The following is a 19,076-nucleotide window of genomic DNA, read 5'->3' on the forward strand; positions in this document are numbered from 1 at the left end:
AAATTAACTGTTCATTTAGGAACAGGAAATTACACCATTCCATATTGCATATACGAATAAGCGAAATATATCCAAGCAAGACGTATATGATTTCTGCCAGACTGTGGATTTATGAGTTCCTAACCAACTCGCTGAAGGATCATGGTTAGTATTCATTCCTTATTCAAGACCTAAATAATATGTGATCTGAAGCATTACAGCGACTCCACTGGGAAATTCCAAACCTTTATAATGTAGGCATGTTTGATTGCATGCCCAGTTTGTCATATTTCATGTTTGGGCCAGGAGCAGATTTGTAATGATGTAGATCATTGGGCACAGCTGCTGTTTTAGCCCCTGATATTACCTCAGATATTGGACATGGGAAAGCTCGGTGGATAATCCCAAGTGAATGACAGTTATTCTTTTCAGGAGAAAGAGCAAAGGTTAAGTTAAGATCTCAGGAAATCAGAAAGACAGAGGTAGACAGAGAGAGCAGGAGACAGGAGGATAACCAGGGACCTTGTCCTAGTTTGCAGTTCTTTGCAACCTGTGTCAGAAGATCCCTGGAGCGTTCAAGCATTAGGTATAACCTTGGTGCATTGTTTCAACCGAATAGCATCCTCTTACGCTGCAACCAGAAATGATCAGCGTGGTGAGAGTGATCTCCTGTCACTCATGTCCTTTGTACATTTAGGATTAGAAAACACAAACAGTTTATTCTTGATAAACAAATGAGACAGGGTGAAATTTGAAACAAGAAAAATTTGAAACATCCAACCTTCTTGAGCATGTTCTCATGTCCTTTCTGATGATTTTTGCGAATTGACCTCTTGGGTCGAGTTCATGTAATTGGCAACAAAAGCAATTAAATCCTTCTGTTTTGGATTTTACTCTAGCTGGGATCATTCATATTCAGTTGTTTCAGAGACAAATCTCTCCCCTTCTGATAGAGCACAATCCAAACATTACTCACTGACTCACTTTATAGCTTGGCTTGTCAAATTTAATGCATTTTATGCCCTTATATGCTCTCATTACCATTTCAGTTTTGATAATTAGATGCATCCCTGCATTGCTACTCACCATAAGCCCTCATAACATACTCTGACCCAGGGTTAATCAAATAAGCATCTAAATATGAAATTTACTAGAGAGAGCAAATGATGCCTTGAATTGTAAAAGGTCACACCCCTCCCTCCTGTTGATTGATATCCAAATGCTGTGTATGAGTAAATTAGTAACTCCTAGATAAATGATTACATCTTTAATAATTGCTAGAATTTGAATAAAGAGGTGTACCAGAAAGACTTGCATTTTGTCACAAGAGTGATTTTGTGACATGATGGAAATCAGCAACTTTTAGGAACGTAATCATGTTAGTCAAGACCAGTCATATATCAATGTGTCATATAGCACCCAAATTGTAATAAAATAACAGAAAAAAAAAATCACATCCACCAACAGCAGCATACCTGAGCAGATGTAACTTAGTATAAAATTGGATCATCAGTTATTAGCCTTTTCTTGAGCTTGCTGTTTATGCAACATTGACCCTCCTACATTCCAGCATGATAAATATCCTGTGTATGTAGGATTTGTTTGATGAGCATGATGGAATACTGGGAAACTTTGACTGACTTCTGACATCATCAGACCTCAACTTGTGAGACTATCCAGAAGAGCAGATGAAATACCGATATAGGCACCCCAAACTCGAGGTCAGTTGTACACTAGGCCAGTGGAGTAGTGGGTTAAAACTGAGAAGAGCAGCCTGTGACAGGCTTGTAGTATTCGAGTCCAGGAGTCCGACTCGTGCCCTAATTTTAAGGACTTGTGCCTTGACTTGGACTTGAGCACTGCACTGATGACTCAGACTTGGACTTGGACTCATGAATTAACTGCATTCGGACTCGTAAATTGGAGACGAGGACTCAGATTTTTTTTCTTTATTTTTTGTAACATGTCATAATTTGGGGCGGTACGGTGGTGTAGTGGTTAGTGCTGTTGCCTCACAGCAAGAAGGTCCGGGTTCGAGCCCCGTGGCCGGCGAGGGCCTTTCTGTGTGGAGTTTGCATGTTCTGCCCGTGTCCACGTGGGTTTCCTCCGGGTGCTCCGGTTTCCCCCACAGTCCAAAGACATGCAGGTTAGGCTAACTGGCGACTCTAAATTGACCGTAGGTGTGAATGGTTGTCTGTGTCTATGTGTCAGCCCTGTGATGACCTGGCGACTTGTCCAGGGTGTACCCCGCCTTTCGCCCGTAGTCAGCTGGGATAGGCTCCAGCTTGCCTGCGACCCTGTAGAAGGATAAAGCGGCTAGAGATAATGAGATGAGATGAGATGTCATAATTTGGGGCGGCACGGTGGTGTAGTGGTTAGCGCTGTTGCCTCACAGCAAGAAGGTCCGGGTTCGAGCCCTGTGGCCGGCGAGGGCCTTTCTGTGTGGAGTTTGCATGTTCTCCCCGTGTCCGCGTGGGTTTCCTCCGGGTGCTCTGGTTTCCCCCACAGTCCAAAGACATGCAGGTTAGGTTAACTGGTGACTCTAAATTGACTGTAGGTGTGAATGTGAGTGTGAATGGTTGTCTGTGTCTATGTGTCAGCCCTGTGATGACCTGGCGACTTGTCCAGGGTGTACCCTGCCTTTCGCCCGTAGTCAGCTGGGATAGGCTCCAGCTTGCCTGCGACCCTGTAGAACAGGATAAAGCGGCTAGAGATAATGAGATGAGATGTCATAATTTGACATAAGATATTTATATCTACAGTAATTTTTCATACAAATTCCATGCAAGAGAATGCACATTCACCTGTTCAAACATCATGTTCAGGAACAAACTAATGTTAATGGCACTAAAATGCCTGGAGAGACACCCCTAGGATTGTCCGCTTTGCTTATACAGACTTCTCGTGCAGTGAGAAAAATGCACTGCTATGTGTTCCATATGTAGAAGAACTATTGAGGAGACAACAGGGACAACCTCGAACTTCAATCGTCATTTGGCAAGACTCCACCCAGAGAAGTAAATGACACGCTATGTTTATTGCTCTGTTAATAGCGGGGTTTGCTTGCTGACTGATGAACTAGCTAGTGTTAACCCTATCTCATGTTATTTACCCTTTTGATAGTGGGCGGGGCTTGCTGAGCAATGAACAAGCTTTTTATCTGTAACCTATTAACTAAAATGGGGCAGTCAAGCAGTAACATTAGTCCAACACAGTAGAAGAGACGGTTTCACATAAAGGCAGCAACAGCCACTGTCAAATGGTGTGGTTGGATTCTTGTTCTCAGACTCGACTTGAATCAATAGTGTACTCAGATTCGACTCAAAATTTTCTTTGATGACTTGGACTTCAACACTGGGGACTCAAGACTGGACTCGGACTCGAGGTTTAGTGACTCGACTACAACACTGGCTAGTGATGCCGACTCACAGTTCAAGGGTCCCCATTTTGATCCTGAGCTTGGTTTACTGTCCATATGAAATTTGTTCTCCACAAGTTTACGTGGATTTCCTATTGGGTCCCAGGATTACCTCCTCTAAATTGTCCCTCGGTGTGAATGAGTGTGTCAATGTGTGTATGCCTGGCCCCATGCAGTTGACTGGTATCCCATCCAAGGCGTATTCCCACCAAGCAACCAGTGTTCCCAGGATTGGTTCTGGATCCATTACGACCCTAACTCTAAAGAGGTTACTGAGGATGAATGAATTGATATCTCAAGACACTGATGACAAAATGAGCAGAGGCATTACCTGATGCTTGGAAGAAAAAAGCATGTACAGTTATTTTTTTGTCTGGGGAGTCTTATTGATGTAAGATAATGGTGCCTTTATAGAATAAAGACCCCATACTGTAGCTCTTTTTGTATTCTTTGGGCATGAATGGGTCTTTTCTCATATTTTTCAGGCTCCATTAGCATCCTCCCTTCTTTAAAATCCAGGTTGACCTCTGTGCAGCCCTCCTGGGGAACAGCTGGCCACTATGACCCAGTAAGAAGGGAGACTGAGCTTTAAGAGAAAGGACGAAGCTGTTCATGCTGCCTCATCCTCCCTGCAAGAAGTTGGCCGATTGTTCCAATATGCCATCTGCTCTCTGCTTTGAACTTCCGATCAAAAAGCTGTCAGCACACCACTGTCATCGTCTTCTCATTTTTTATTTATTTATTTTTTTCCCTCTCTTGCTGCTCTTCTGCTCCCCTGTTGTTGTCGAATCTGTCATGATGGTGGCTCTGTTTCAGACCCCTGTGTGCACTCTCAAGATGAAGGCAAGGAATTAGCACCACTGCATATTGATGGCCTGTCGCTCACATGAGGCTCAAACCAGAGAGCATACTCATGCATTTATACATCAAAGTGACAAACCAATTTTATTGAGCCACTGTCCATCAACGAAGACCGGATTGAGGGAGCTGTCTCAACACACAGCCAACCTGCCTATAGATGCTCTCATATGGTATCTATATGACCCTTGTAACTCAGTTACCCTTCCATCTTTCTCTTGGTTCCATGTCTGAGGACAGCAAGATGTTGCTTGTCATGATGTTTAAGAACACGAACTAGTATTTTGTCACAAGCAATGTCCTCTTGAAAGAACCGCATGCATTAGTCTTGAAATATTCATGAGAAGGCAGTAAGAAGGATAGCCTCTGCTGGAGCTGCTTTTTTAATCTAATCTTGGAGTCACAAAGCTAAAAAAAAAAAAAAAGCTCTTGGACATTTTGTCTTGGCCACCAAAAGTTGTTGAAGGTTAGACTGTCCTAGTGCAGGTGAAGCCCTCCCACGCATGTTGCTGTTTCTCTGGTTTACTTGCAACTATATCTGCTCAATTTAGCCAATTAGGCAATACTAACATTACACAGGTAGCCGTATGGTGACCATGCGGCCCGCTGTGTGATCAGCTTGGCTGCCTGGTGGAGCTGGATGTCTCATGGGTTTGGAAATTTGCATTCCATCTTGCGCTGGCAGGGAAGGACCTGGCACAGGTGTCGGTGTGTGTATGTGTGTGTGTTGTGAGCCATAGTCCCGACACAGACAGAGGCAGAAGAGGTTCAGGATGCCACCTGGAACACTTTCCAACTGGGACTGCAGCAGCTGAGCTCACCCTGTCCAGCTGTGCACCTTCAGGGTACATAAACTCCAAGAACACACACACACAAAATGCTGAACTGGGACTCAGCAGTTTGGGCCTAGTGTGATTCCATTCTTCACACTAGTCACTGTGCCCATTTCTTTCCAACGCTGCTCAAGACCATGCCCAATAGTGATTATATTGCCGTAAGTGGACTCATAGCACATAGAGACAAGAATTCAAATGCACACAACACTAATAACCAACCTAATCCAGGTAAATTTTTTTTTTTGGTCTGCCTCTTTGTATTCCTCCAAACTTTATCAGATTTAATTTAACAATGTCTAAATTGTTTCAGAGGGTATTTAACAATACTTTTTCTAAAAGTACAGTATGAACAGGACTTATCACCTAGTCTACACTTTGATTATGGTGTCCCACAGGGTTCTTTACTTAGGCCTTTACTTTTTGCTATTCATATACAGTAAATGACTTACCATTGTGTTTAAAATGATCTTCAATCAGCATGTATGCCTACAATACTGTCATGTACTTCTCTGGAACCAATACAAATACAATCAAGGATGCATTACAAGAAGATCTAAACCATGTTGAGCAGTGGATGGAGGGAAGTCAGCTGGTACTGAATTGGAACGAGCCAGAAATTAGAAGACACTGCAGATTTCATTCTCCAACTCAAAGGAAAGACCATTGAAAGACTCAAGATTTAACTATCAGGGCATTTTGCTAAATGTAAATCTTACATGGAAGGAACATTCTGGCTTTGTCTACAATAAAGCGGTTAAACACTTGGGTCTTCTCTCACATGTTCAACACTGTCTCACTTTCAAAGTTGCAAACTTTATTTACCATAGTATAATTGAACCGGTTCTAAGCCATGCTGACAGTGCATGGGGTAGTTTATCCGTTGGAAGTTGCACAAACTTACAAAATCGAGCTTCTCGCATTATCACCAGACGAGACTCCTCGAAAGATGCTATAGAAGTTTTAAACTGGACTGATTTAGAGACAAACAGAAAAATTCATAAGTGTTTGCTCATATTTAAATGCCTTCATAATTTAGTTCCTAAATATTTGAGCGATTATTTCAGTAGGAACTCAATTATTCATAGTTATAACACTCGACATACATCTGACCTGCATTTACCAAAACCTAAGCTTATGCTCGGTAAACGAACTTTTAGATACTCAGGTTCAATACTTTTTAATTCACTGCCAGCAAATATTAAATCAACTACGTCTCTACATCAATTTAAAAGGCTCATTGGGTCATATTTTCATAGTCTTATTTATATTGTATAATTATGATGATTTTATTAGTTTCATATATCTCTTTTCTTGAGGGTTTTTTTTTTCTCTTCTTGAGACCATGGTGGTAGTTTTAATTGAATTTTTGGATTAATCATAGGGCAGCACGGTGGTGTAATGGTTAGCACTGTCGCCTCACAGTAAGAAGGTTCTGGGTTTGAGCCCAGTGGCCAACAAGGGCCTTTCTGTGTGGAGTTTGCATGTTCTTCTGCGTGGGTTTCCTCTGGGTGCTCCAGTTTCCCCCACAGTCCAAAGACATGCAGGTTAGGTTAATTGGTGGCTCTAAATTGACCGTAGGTGTGACTGCAAGTTGTTTGTGTCTATGGCCAAGTTTACATTAGACCGTATCTGTCTCGTTTTCTTCGCGGATGCACTGTCCGTTTACATTAAAACGCCTGGAAACGCCGGGAAACGGGAATCCGCCAAGGTCCACGTATTCAATCCAGATCGTGTTTGGTCCGGTGCTGTGTAAACATTGAGAATATGCGGATACGCTGTGCTGAGCTCTAGCTGGCATCGTCATTGGACAACGTCACTGTGACATCCACCTTCCTGATTCGCTGGCGTTGGTCATGTGACGCGACTGCTGAAAAACGGCGCGGACTTCCGCCTTGTATCACCTTTCATTAAAGAGTATAAAAGTATGAAAATACTGCAAATACTGATGCAAATACTGCCCATTGTGTAGTTATGATGGTCTTTAGGCTTGCCATCCTTCCACTTGCAAGTGGTAAGTGACTTGCGCACAGCGGCTCAGTCCCGAATCATTGCTCGTGCGCTTCACTCGCGCGCTCTGTGAGCTGCGCAGGGCCGGAGTGCGCACCCTCCAGAGGGCACTCGCTGTTCAGGGCAGAGTGATTTGGAGCGCAGCTGCTGAGGAGGAAGCGATGAGCCGCACTGACACATTTCAACTTACGTGCCGAATTAGTCATGTGATTAGCGTATCCGTGTATTGGCGTTGCTGTGTGCACGCGAATCGTGTATTGGCGTTGCTGTGTGCACGCTAATCGTTTTTAAAAACGTTAATCTGATGATCCGCTGATACGGTCTAATGTAAACCCCACCTATGTCTCAGCCCTGCGATGACCTGGTGACTTGTCCTCTTGCCCATAGTCAGCTGGAATAGGCTCCAGCTTGCCTGCGACACTGTACAGGATAAATGGTTATGGATAACAGATGGATGGATGAATCATGTTAATGAGATTTTTAAAGACTGTTGTAATGCATTTTTGAAGTTGTAAAGTAGTGTAATTTTGTATTATATTTTTCAATCTGTGGATTAGTATGGTTTTGCAGGGCCCCTATGGACACCAGCTGTGCTGAATGGGCTACCCTGTTAAAATAAAGTTTATCTAATCTAATCTATCCCTCCCTCCATCATTGTCATGTGATACTGAAATTTGGAAGTGATAACACTTGACACATGCACTCTGTTTACAAGTGTCTATTATTGTACAACAATCCTTTCCTTTTTTGATTTGGATTCTTCTCCCTTTTTTTTGGGGGGGATACTTTCTCTTTTCTGGTCCAGTGCTCTCAGAGAAATATGAGTCCCACTCCCACAGAACGTAGCATTTGGTGTTTGACTCTTGAACAGATATGAAGAACAAGGGAAAAGAAATGAGGTTGAAATTGTTTTTTGAGCTGGAAATCTCTAGGCTGAATAAGAGAACTGACTCAGGCTCCAGTACCAATTGTTCTGATGTTTTCACCACTGGTATCAGGGTAAAAATCATTACAAGAATGTGATACATGGATATATGGACTAGAGAAAACCTAAAAATACAGCATATCTATGACTTTTTACACTCTTGGGGGAAAAAATAGGTTCCATCCAATCATAAAGTTCCCATCTGTAATGATAAAGGCCCTTATAAGCTTATTATTGTTTGCCTTTATATTACACAATTGTAGAAAAATAATGACTTGTGTATAATCCCACTGTCCAGCATTACCCAGAAGATGATGGGTTCCCTTCTGAGTTTGTTTCCTTTGGTTTTCCTCAGCACTGTCACAACAGGCTTGCTCATTAGAGATCTAAATATACAGTACATCCAGATTTCTGTAAAGCTGCTTTGTGGCAGCTCTTACTAAAATTCCTATTCAAATCAAAGTTTCTTGAACCTAGTTCTTTGGATTGTCTCAATGGTGAAAGTTTGAAAGGTTCTACAACCCCAAACCAGAAAAAAATGACAGTATGGAAAATGCAAATGGGAAAAAAAGCCAAAGCAGTGATTTGTAAATTTTCTTAGACTTGTATCTCATTGCAGAGCACGTCAACCCAAGATACAACTATTTCATGTTTGTCTGATCAACTTTATTTAATTTGTCAATATACATCCAGGGCGGCACGGTGGTATAGTGGTTAGCGCTGTCGCCTCACAGCAAGAAGGTCTGGGTTCGAGCCCCGTGACCGGCGAGGGCCTTTCTGTGCAGAGTTTGCATGTTCTCCCCGTGTCCACGTGGGTTTCCTCCGGGTGCTCCGGTTTCCCCCACAGTCCAAAGACATGCAGGTTAGGTTAACTGGTGACTCTAAATTGACCGTAGGTGTGAATGTGAGTGTGAATGGTTGTCTGTGTCTATGTGTCAGCCCTGTGATGACCTGGCGATTTGTCCAGGGTGTACCCCGCCTTTCGCCCGTAGTCAGCTGGGATAGGCTCCAGCTTGCCTGCGACCCTGTAGAACAGGATAAAGCGGCTACAGATAATGAGATGAGAATATACATCCATTCTTGAGTTTCAGGTCTGCAAAAAACATTCCAAAAAAAAGTTGGGACGGGGGCGATTTAGGACTAGTAATGAGGTAAACAATTAAATAATGATGTGATGTCAACAGATGACTAATCATGATTTGATACAAAATCAGTCTCGAGGAAAGGCCTAGTCTTTGAGCAGCAAAGATGGGCCAAAGATCTCCACTTTGTCAACAAATGCATTACAAAAAAAAAATTTGAAATATTTAAAAACAATGTTATGATATTTCACCTTCTACTGTGCATATCATCAACTCATTCAAGGAATCTGGAGGAATTTATGTGTAAAAGGCAAGGACACAAGCCTAAGCTGAACACCCATGATCTTTGATCTCTCAGACGGCACTACATCAAGAACAGTCATTCATTTATAGCTGATATAATGAGCTCAGGATTACTTTGGCAAACCTTTGTCAAGCACTACAATATGGAGTTACAGCCACAAATACAAGTTAAAACTTTACTGTGCAAAAAGTAAGCCTTTTGTTAATTGTGTCCAGAAGTGTTGGCGACTTCTCTGGACTCTGAGGAATCTGGGATGGACCATCACACAGTGGAAATGTGTATTGTGGTCAGATGAATCGGTATTCCAGGTCTTTTTTTGCAAGAAATAGATGCCGTGTGTTCCGGACCAAAGATGAAAAGGACCATCCAGACTGTTACCAGGAACAAGTCCAAAAACCAGAGTCTGTCATGGTATGGGGTTGTGTCAGTGCCCTTGGCAAAGATTACTTGCACTTCTGTGATGGAGCATTAATGCAGAAAAGTACATTGAGGTTTTGGAGCAACGCATGCTGCGTTCAAGACGACATCTTTTCCAGGGATATTTCAACAAGACAATGCAAAACCACATTCTGCACACATTACAAAGGCATGGGTGTGGAAGAAGAGGGTGTGTCCACTCTGTCCCCAATAGAGAGTGTGTGGAGAATTTTGAAAAGAAAAATGTGAGAACGACAACCTTGTACTGTTGCACACTTTAACACTTGAAATGCTTCATCAGTTGGTGTCTTCAGTCCATCAACGTCTTGTAAACATTGTGGGAGGGAATGGCATCATTATAAAGTGGTAAATCCTTCACTGTCCCAACTTTGAAATATTTTGCAAGAATCAGAATTGAAATGTGTTGATTTGGGGGAAAATTAATAAATAAATAAATAAAATTCATGAGATAAAACATCAAGTAATGTGCTGTTGTACTGTTTTGAGTGTAATGCAGGTCAAAGATTATTTACAAATCATTGTTTTCAGTTTTAATTTCAATTTTAACAGACCATCCCAACTTTTTTTTTCTTTCCTCCTGGTTTGGGGTTGCATATCAACTCAAAGAACAAGTTTCCCTTTCAGTAAGAGTTTCAAAATCAAAAACGCTCTGAAAAAAGTAAGAACTCTTGTTTATGTTGTCCAAACTTTACTTAATATACAAAAGTTTGTTATATTTAGACATTAAATTCATATAATTTCCAAGTAAGTACCTCCATAACTGGAACTTTCTGATGATATATACAAAAGTTTTTTAAAGGAACAAAGAGTACTTATTATGCATCCTTTAAATGTTGTTTTTGGTATTTTGATCCATTTTAACCACCAGAACAGCTCTGTAGAGAGTGTATGAAGAAATGAAAGAAAATGAGAAATGGTGCATGAGAACCAGAGTCAACATTGAATTAATGAGCATGACTGATGGGCTTGTTATATTTTTAGCCAAGTTTTATCTCACAATGATTGTAGTATTTGCTTCTTACTTTAATACTCAACACATTAGGAGGAAATCAGACTATAATTAATCCTAATATGTGTAGCTGCACATTAAATATTCATGTTCTTACGGTTGCTTTACCATTTTTAAAGCATGAATTCAATTTCCACAGCTAGTCCAGAGAATAAAAAAAAAAACTATGCAAGATACAATTGTATTGCGCAGTTATTTTACTAATAGTCACAGTGACATTTCATATAAAACCAGGTTTACTAAGTGGACGCTGTATTACAGCTGTTTTAACCACTGTTCATGCTGGTGATGGTGGCCAGCTCAGTATAAGCTTTTGTACTGAAATGTATTCAGGACAGCAGGTGGGTCTTTCATATTTTGCCATGACAATTTAGCATTTTTGAGTTGCACACAGCCTTTTTGCTTGGCTCCTAGGATTATGTGAGTTGCTCTTATCTGCCGCCCCAAGTACATTTGGAAACAGTGTGCGAAGCAGAAAATTGCATGTTTATTCATGACAATTTCATTACATTCATCTCAATCATTTAGGAACTGTACCATATTAAGGCTGATTGTCGTGAACAGGATTCTAGTCATCGTAATCATGTTAAGATTCTCGACATAAATAGAAAATTGAACACTGGGTACCATCCACATTTACGGCTGTCAGCTTATAAATTAGCACTTGACACAGCATCCCTTTTTTTATATATATATATATTTTTTTTTTTTTGCATGATGGACTAGAAGTATCTTAATATTAATATTTTATATTCATTCAATCCACTTCCAGTACTAGAATGTATGTTGATTTGAAAGGAAAGCAAAACCAGAAGTGAATGAACTTGGAGGAAAAAAAAAATCTTTAAACTTTTTTTAAATTTTGTGTGCTAATGTGGGAAAATGAATGCACAAATTAACAATTTAGAAGAACTTCGAACATGTTTTAAAAGTTAAAGAATTGCACCCTATTATGTATTTTTTTTTTTTAATCTAATTTACACTACTCTCTGGAGTAAGTACAATGCATCCATGGTAAAATGGAGAAGCTGCCCCAAGCTGTCAGATCAGTTTAAGTAGCTCTAGGTGGAGTTCTTAAAGGTAGACTGCCTTTCAGATTTTTCAAGTGTAGGTCATAAAAATAACTTTCCCCGACACCCAATTATTTTTGTTTAGTGGACTGAAAGCTACTGAATTCGAATCACAGACTTCTAATTTTATTAGTTTTTTTTAATAGAACAATTAATGAATTTAGAGCCACATGGCCCTAAATTCTCTGCTACTTTTTCCTGCTTCACCATGACCCAATTCAAGACACTACGTCATGCATGATGTGGTGGTCTTTCCCCGTTCATGCAAGGCATTGTGGGTTACAAATTTGAAACAAGAGAGAAAAATGGAGGACGCGAATGAAATGTGAAAGACCGACTACAGTAACGGAAAGTGAGAAGAAAAGATGTTATGTTATATATGAAAGAAAGGAAATGCAGGACCAAACTAATAAATATCGGCAGTCAGCGAGCACCTTGGTGTGATCAGCTGTTTGTTTAGTGACAGAATGATGGAACTGTCAGTGCACGGTCAAAGGTAAACCTGTAGATGGCAGAAATGCAACACTGTGGATCCCAGCTGCTGTAAAACCCAAAAGAAGAAGAAGGTAAACCTGTGCATGTGCACACGGACTTCCTCTGTCTGCTTGACTGTGCGAAGTGAGTTATTTCATGCACGTTATTTGCTCAGGAATCCCCTCAAATTAAATAACTTCCCAGCCACAGAATGGCCTGATGCTTTGTGAGATATTATAGAAATAAATATACATCACAATGACCAAATTTCAGAGGGAACTAAATTTCACTGATTTTATGAAATCGAAAGGCCATCTACCTTTAATGTAATTGTAATCTAACACTACCGCGGATTGATATTGATCAGTTCTTATGTGTCAGGGTGCAGGCACTTACGGATGCAAGCGCAGGGGAGAGCGGGAGAAGCAAACTGTCGACAGAGCCAAAACAGTAGACAAGAAGTGTAGTCAAAGAAACGGGCAGAAGTCGGTCAATCGGCAAACTGGATAACGTAGATGAGACTACGAGACGAGACGTGGTCGAGGTAAACATAAACAAAGGTCGAATACTAGAAGGCAGGCAGAAAGTAAACAGCTTGGTAACAACAGGAAGGAAACACTGAACAATACTTCGCAGTGAGTGAGAGTGACAGTGGTGTTTATATAGGGTTGTTGATAATGACGATAATGAAAGCCAGGTGCATTTAATAAGCTGGATACAGAGGGTGCTGTGGTTTTTTGGAGTTGTAGTTCGTGGCGGCCATATTTGAAGGCTGTTTTGAGCTTGTGCTCTCAATGCTGTTACAGACATTATGATCTTATAATATTGGATGGTAACTATACAGTCATGATGTAAAGTGAAAGCGTTGGTTCGCTGCTGTCCACCAGGCGCCCAGTAGAGTCATACCATAATAAATGTGGTGGTGTTGTTTCTGGCGCATGGCATACAGTGTCAAAGAAAGGAATAGCTATGTATTCGTACAGTAACTGTGATGTGTATCTCATTATTGGTCTCACTGTCACAAGACAATGCAGTAATTTATTGATGTGAAATACACGACACTACACAATACGATGGTTCATTCTTGGTGCTATAATATTATTATTCTGTTCAGGTTGATTTTGTGCCCTTTCAAGTATTTTGCTCATACACTCATCAAGAGCTCTGCTTTTAGACAGTGCCAAAATATATATTAACTCATCACATGCAATTCAAAGTCAGTTGTTACAATCTATCAAAATAACTGGAAATTAACGATTAATTACAATCATCTCTGTGAATGGTTGTCTGTGTCTATGTGTCAGCCCTGTGATGACCTGGCGACTTGTCCAGGGTGTACCCCGCCTTTCACCCGTAGTCAGCTGGGATAGGCTCCAGCTTGCCTGCGACCCTGTAGAACAGGATAAAGCAGCTACAGATAATGAGATGAGATGAGACAATCATCTCTGCCATGGGGGGGATCCTCTTTCAACTTATTAAAGGTGCTTAAAATGTCTGTTTAATAATTGTAAAAGGTTTTAAGAGTAAAATATTGTTTGCAATGGTACAAAAAGTAAGTAAGTGTATGAAGAATGGTCTAAAGTGGTGTAGAACATGAATCTTGCAAAAGATGAAGACTGTCAGTGCTTTGTTCCTGAATATGTTGCTGTTCTCCTTGCAGACTTACCTCTGGTGAACCTTTCAGTTGAACCCCAGCCAGTGTTGGAAGGAAACCTGGTGAAGTTTCACTGCTCTGCTAAAGCCAATCCACCAGTCACTCAGTACAGGTAAAACACTTGTGTATAATACACAGTATACATCCAAATTACATTTCCTAATCATAAATTTTATCAACAAATTGAGGGAAAAAGGTTCAGGGTTTTTTTTTTTATAATTATATTATCATATAGGTATCCATGAAGCAAGTTTATACATTTACTGAAGCATAGCCAGCACTTCAATAAAGAAAGAATCAGGAGTGATTTGTGACAGAAGGTTGCCAGCAAGAGTGAAAGGGAAAGTGTACAAGACAGTAGTAAGACCAGTGATGCTGCATGGTTTGGAGACAGTGGCACTGACAAAAAGACAAGAGGCTGAACTGGAGGTAGGGGAGATGGAGATATTGAGATTTTCATTGGGAGGGACAAAGTTGGACAGGATTAGAAATGAGTATACTTGAGGGACAGGACATGTAGGACGTCTTGGAGACAAAGTGAGAGGCAAGATTGGGATGGTTTGGGCATGTATAGAGGAGAGATCCAGGGTATATCGGGAAAAGAATGCTGGAGATGGAGTTGCCAGGTAGAAGGAAAAGAGGAAGACCAAAGATGAGACGTATGGACGTGGTGAAGGAGGACATGAGGACAGCTGGTGCTATAGAAAAAGATACAGAGGACAGGAGGAGATGGAGGGACATTATCTGCTGTGGTGACCCCTAATGGGAATAGCCAAAAGAAGAAGAAGAAGTACGACCAATCTTTTGCAAACATATCATTTGAAATTTGTCTTGGCAAATTCAGGACCAGATGCACATTCTGACATTTCTCTCTTAACAGATGGAACTAAGAGCAAGGTTTTTTCTTCCCCCCCATATACCAACACAAATGGGGTTGCATTTCAGAATATGCTTTAAGGCAGAGGTTTTAAAATAAGGTAAGTGAGATATGAATAGAGTAAAATCCCAAGTGCCAGGAACCACTTAGCATCAAGTCTTTAGAATTGTTAGGAAAATGGAAAGGATATTTCAAGTGCACACAGGTGATTGAACTGAGAAGCAAATGGAGTTTGACTTTTTTTTTTAGGAATACACCACAAAGCCCAGAAGTACTCAGTGTACTTATTGATTCAGACCAACAGAGAGATGTGCATCTGTAGATTTCAGAGATCATTTTCCATTTTGTATCACTCCTAAGTGTAGCAAAGGCCATGCTGTCTTCTTTTTTTTTTGAGTGAAAGAAGAAAAAGAAAAAAACTTAACCTAAGGAAAACAGTTTGTTCATTGTCGCACATTTCATTGATTCAATAAGAGAACAGAATATAACAAAATCAATGGCATTTAAAGTGGAAATAGTCAAGCATTAAAGAAAGTAATACATAGCCTAGTAAACTAGACCCACCCGCCTAGCGGCCAAAAATATATTTCACATTTAGTCTGGCTTGCCAGGCTAAGTAATACAGCCATTCAGATGTTATTCTGTTTTTATTGAACTCATCCATTATAGAGTGTCCTTTGATACCAGTTCAGACTTGTGGGATGTTTTTAGTTTTGACTCTTGTTACATCGAGTGCTCTAGTATATTAACTTTGATTGATTCCAAGTCATTAACTGTGAAGATTTTTGATCTTCCTCCAAATGAATCACCAGGCTTCATCTATGATTTTTTTAAAAGATGCATTGACTCAAATTGAGAGAAAAAGAGACAAATATACATATACTGCGATAAAGAGGGGCCAAAGGGAGGAGGAGAAGAAGAAGAAGCCTTTACAGTGCCTTGAAAAAGTATTCATACCCCTTGAACTTTTCCACATTTTTCCACCTTACAACCATGAACTTAAAAGTTTTTTATTGAGATTTTATGTGATAGACCGACACAGAGTAGCACATAATTGTGAAGTGAAACGAACATGATAAATGGTCTTCAAAATTTTAAACAAATAAAAATCTGAAAAATGTGGTGTGCATTAGTATTCAGCCCCCCTGCGTCAATACTTCGTAGAGCCACCTTTTGCTGCAATTACAGCTGCAAGTCTTTTGTGGTATGTCTCTACCAGCTTTGCACATCTAGACACTGAAATTTTTGCCCATTCTTCTTTGCAAAATAGCTCAAGCTCAGCCAGATTGGATGGAGAGCATCTGTGAACAGCAATTTTCAAGTCTTGCCACAGATGCTCAATGGGATTTAGGTCTGGACTTTGACTGGGCCATTCTAACACATGAATATTCTTTGATCTAAACCATCCCATTGTAGCTCTGGCTGTATGTTTATGGTCACTGTCTTGCTGGAAGGTGAATCTCCTTCCCAGTCTCAAGTCTTTTGCAGCCTCCAACAGGTTTTCTTCCAGGATTGCCCTGTATTTAGCTCCATCCATCTTCCCATCAACTCTGACCAGCTTCCCTGTCCCTGCTGAAGAAAAGCATCCCCATAGCATGATGCTGCCACCACCATGTTTCACAGTGGGGATGGTGTGTGCAGGGTGATGAGCAGTGTTAGTTTTCCACTACACATAGCGCTTTGCATTTAGGCCAAAAAGTTCAACTTTGGTCTCATCTGACCAAAGCACCTTCTTCCACATGTTTGCTGTGTCCCCTACATGGCTTCTGGCAAACTGCAAACGGGACTTCTTATGCCTGTCTTTCAACAATGGCTTTCTTCTTGCCACTCTTCCAAAAAGGCCAGATTTGTGGAGTGTACGACTTATAGTTGTCCCGTGCACAGATTCTCCCACCTGAGCTGTGGATTTCTGCAGCTCCTCCAGAGTGATCATGGGCCTCTTGGCTGCTTCTCTGACCAGTGCTCTCCTTGCTCGCTCTGTCAGTTTAGGTGGACGGCCATGTCTTGGTAGGTTTGCAGTTGTGCCATACTTTTTCCATTTTTGAATGATGGATTGAACAGTGCTTCTTGAGATGTTCAGAGCTTGAGACATTTTTTTCATAACCTTACCCTGCTTTAAACTTCTCCAGAACTTTATCCCTGACCTGTCTGGTGAGTTCTTTGGTCTTCATGATGCTGTTTGTTTTTCAGTGTTCTCTAACAAACCACTGAGGCCTTCACAGAACAAGTGTATTTACAGTATGCTGAGAGTAAATTACACACAGTAGGACTCTATTAACTAATTAGATGACTTCTGAAGGCAATTGATTGCACTGGACTGTATTTAGAGGTATCAGAGTACAGGGGGCTGAATACTAATGCACACCACATTTTTCAGATTTTTATTTGTTTAAAATTTTGAAGACCATTTATCATTTTCGTTTCACTTCACAATTATGTGCTACTCTGTGTTGGTCTATCACATAAAATCTAAATAAAAACTTTTAAGTTCGTGGTTGTAAGGTGGAAAAATGTGAAAAAGTTCAAGGGGTATGAATACTTTTTCAAGGCACTGTATTTATCACACGTACACTCAAGCACAGACTTAAGCACAGTGAAATGTCTCCTCTGCATTTAACCCATCTGAAGCAGTGAACACAAGTATTTTCTCTTTTGTTTTTCTTTTTTGTGTTTGCGTAGTGTAATATTGGACCAGGTGGGTGGAGCACAGAAGCACGGCAGGCCAGAACTGAGTTCTCAATGAACTATTTATTGTTAGCTTTTCAGCCTTTTATCACTTCCCAGCCACGCGCACACACACACACACACACACACACACACGTGTTCTGGTTGGGGAGAGCTCCCTTTCTCTGCTCTCCTCTCCTTTTAAAGGGTGCGGTCACTGGGGAAGACACACAAACACAGGTTAATCCCCATCAGGTGCAATGATTCCACCACTTACCTTCCCTGACTCCACCCTCCATTCACAGACTGCCACTTGGCCGCGCCTCTGCTGCCACACGTAGTTTGATGTTTGTTTTTTGTTTTTGTTTGAGTGTTTTGTCCGCCGGTTGTGGTGTAGCTCCGGACCCAGTTTTGGGCGTCAGTTCCCTCCAGGCCTTGGTTCACCGTGGGTGATACCTGTGCTCCTGGCTGTGGACTGCAGTGAGCTCATTGCTGTTTTAACATCGTGGTTGTCCAGCGCTCTGTGCGATGGTGAGTTTGTTCTGTGCTCACTTTGTGGATCCATGGCACGGTGTTCTGAGTGATGTTGCCTGGTGGCATCATGTAGGCTGTGCAGGCAATGTAGGACTTATTTTCGTGTGCCTTTTGGTGGGACTGTGGTTGCTACACCATTGGAATGACATCCTGACCTTCTTTTGGTGGCCACCCCTCCCCAGTTGTAAAGTGACCTTAGGTATGAGAAAGGTACTATATAAATTTAACTGATGATGATGATGATGATGATGATTATTATTATTATTATTATTATGAGCACACACACATACCCAGAGCAGTGGGCAGCTATGCTACAATGCCCAGGGAGCAGTTGGGGGTTAGGTGCCTTACTCAAGGGCACTTCAGCCCAACCTTCAGGCCATGGCTGTCCCATGTTAACCTGACCACATGTCTTTGGACTGGAAAACGGAGGAAACCTATGCAGACACAGGGAGAACATGCAAACTTCACACAGAAAGGCCCCTGTCAGCCACTGGGCTCAAACCCAGCTGTGAGGCAGTAGTGCTAACCACTACACCATCATGCCGCCCCAAGACTATGATGCACAGAGATGCATGAACTACATTAGTCAGAGAAGAAACCAATCAAGTGATACTGTATCTTCTGTAAATTCAGCTTTTTTGTACATGTCAGGCAAGATAATTCTTAAAGAAATGGCCTCTCTATAACCTCTTAAAGTCCTCCTCAGTCTCTATTTCTGTCAAACTCTTCACTATCTTGCTCTCAATTAAGGGAGCTTCATTGGCATGACTTTATAAATCTTGCCATGCTACACTAGCTGCAATATTAATACTTGATTGCTGAACATTTTCAGGAAGTATGTCCTCCCATTTTGAATTCTTAACACCTGCCCCTTGTCAAGTGTTGCCTTTCATTTTCCTAATCTTGTTTCACTTTTGTGATTTTAACAAACACTCTTGATTGGC

The 19,076-nt window shown here is 41.1% G+C and overlaps 1 protein-coding gene across 1 annotated transcript in view; it reads left to right on the forward strand.

Moving 5' to 3' along the window:
• The window catches only part of kirrel3b (kirre like nephrin family adhesion molecule 3b), a 541,192-nt gene that overhangs the window by 451,666 nt on the left and 70,450 nt on the right, over positions 1–19,076 (forward strand). The window contains exon 6 of the mRNA XM_060924114.1: positions 14,061–14,166. Within this exon, the coding sequence (XP_060780097.1) occupies positions 14,061–14,166 (106 nt within the window). The remainder of the gene's footprint in view (positions 1–14,060; positions 14,167–19,076) is intronic.

The sequence above is a fragment of the Neoarius graeffei genome, chromosome 6 (genome assembly GCF_027579695.1).
Source record: "Neoarius graeffei isolate fNeoGra1 chromosome 6, fNeoGra1.pri, whole genome shotgun sequence".
Taxonomy (NCBI): domain Eukaryota; kingdom Metazoa; phylum Chordata; class Actinopteri; order Siluriformes; family Ariidae; genus Neoarius; species Neoarius graeffei.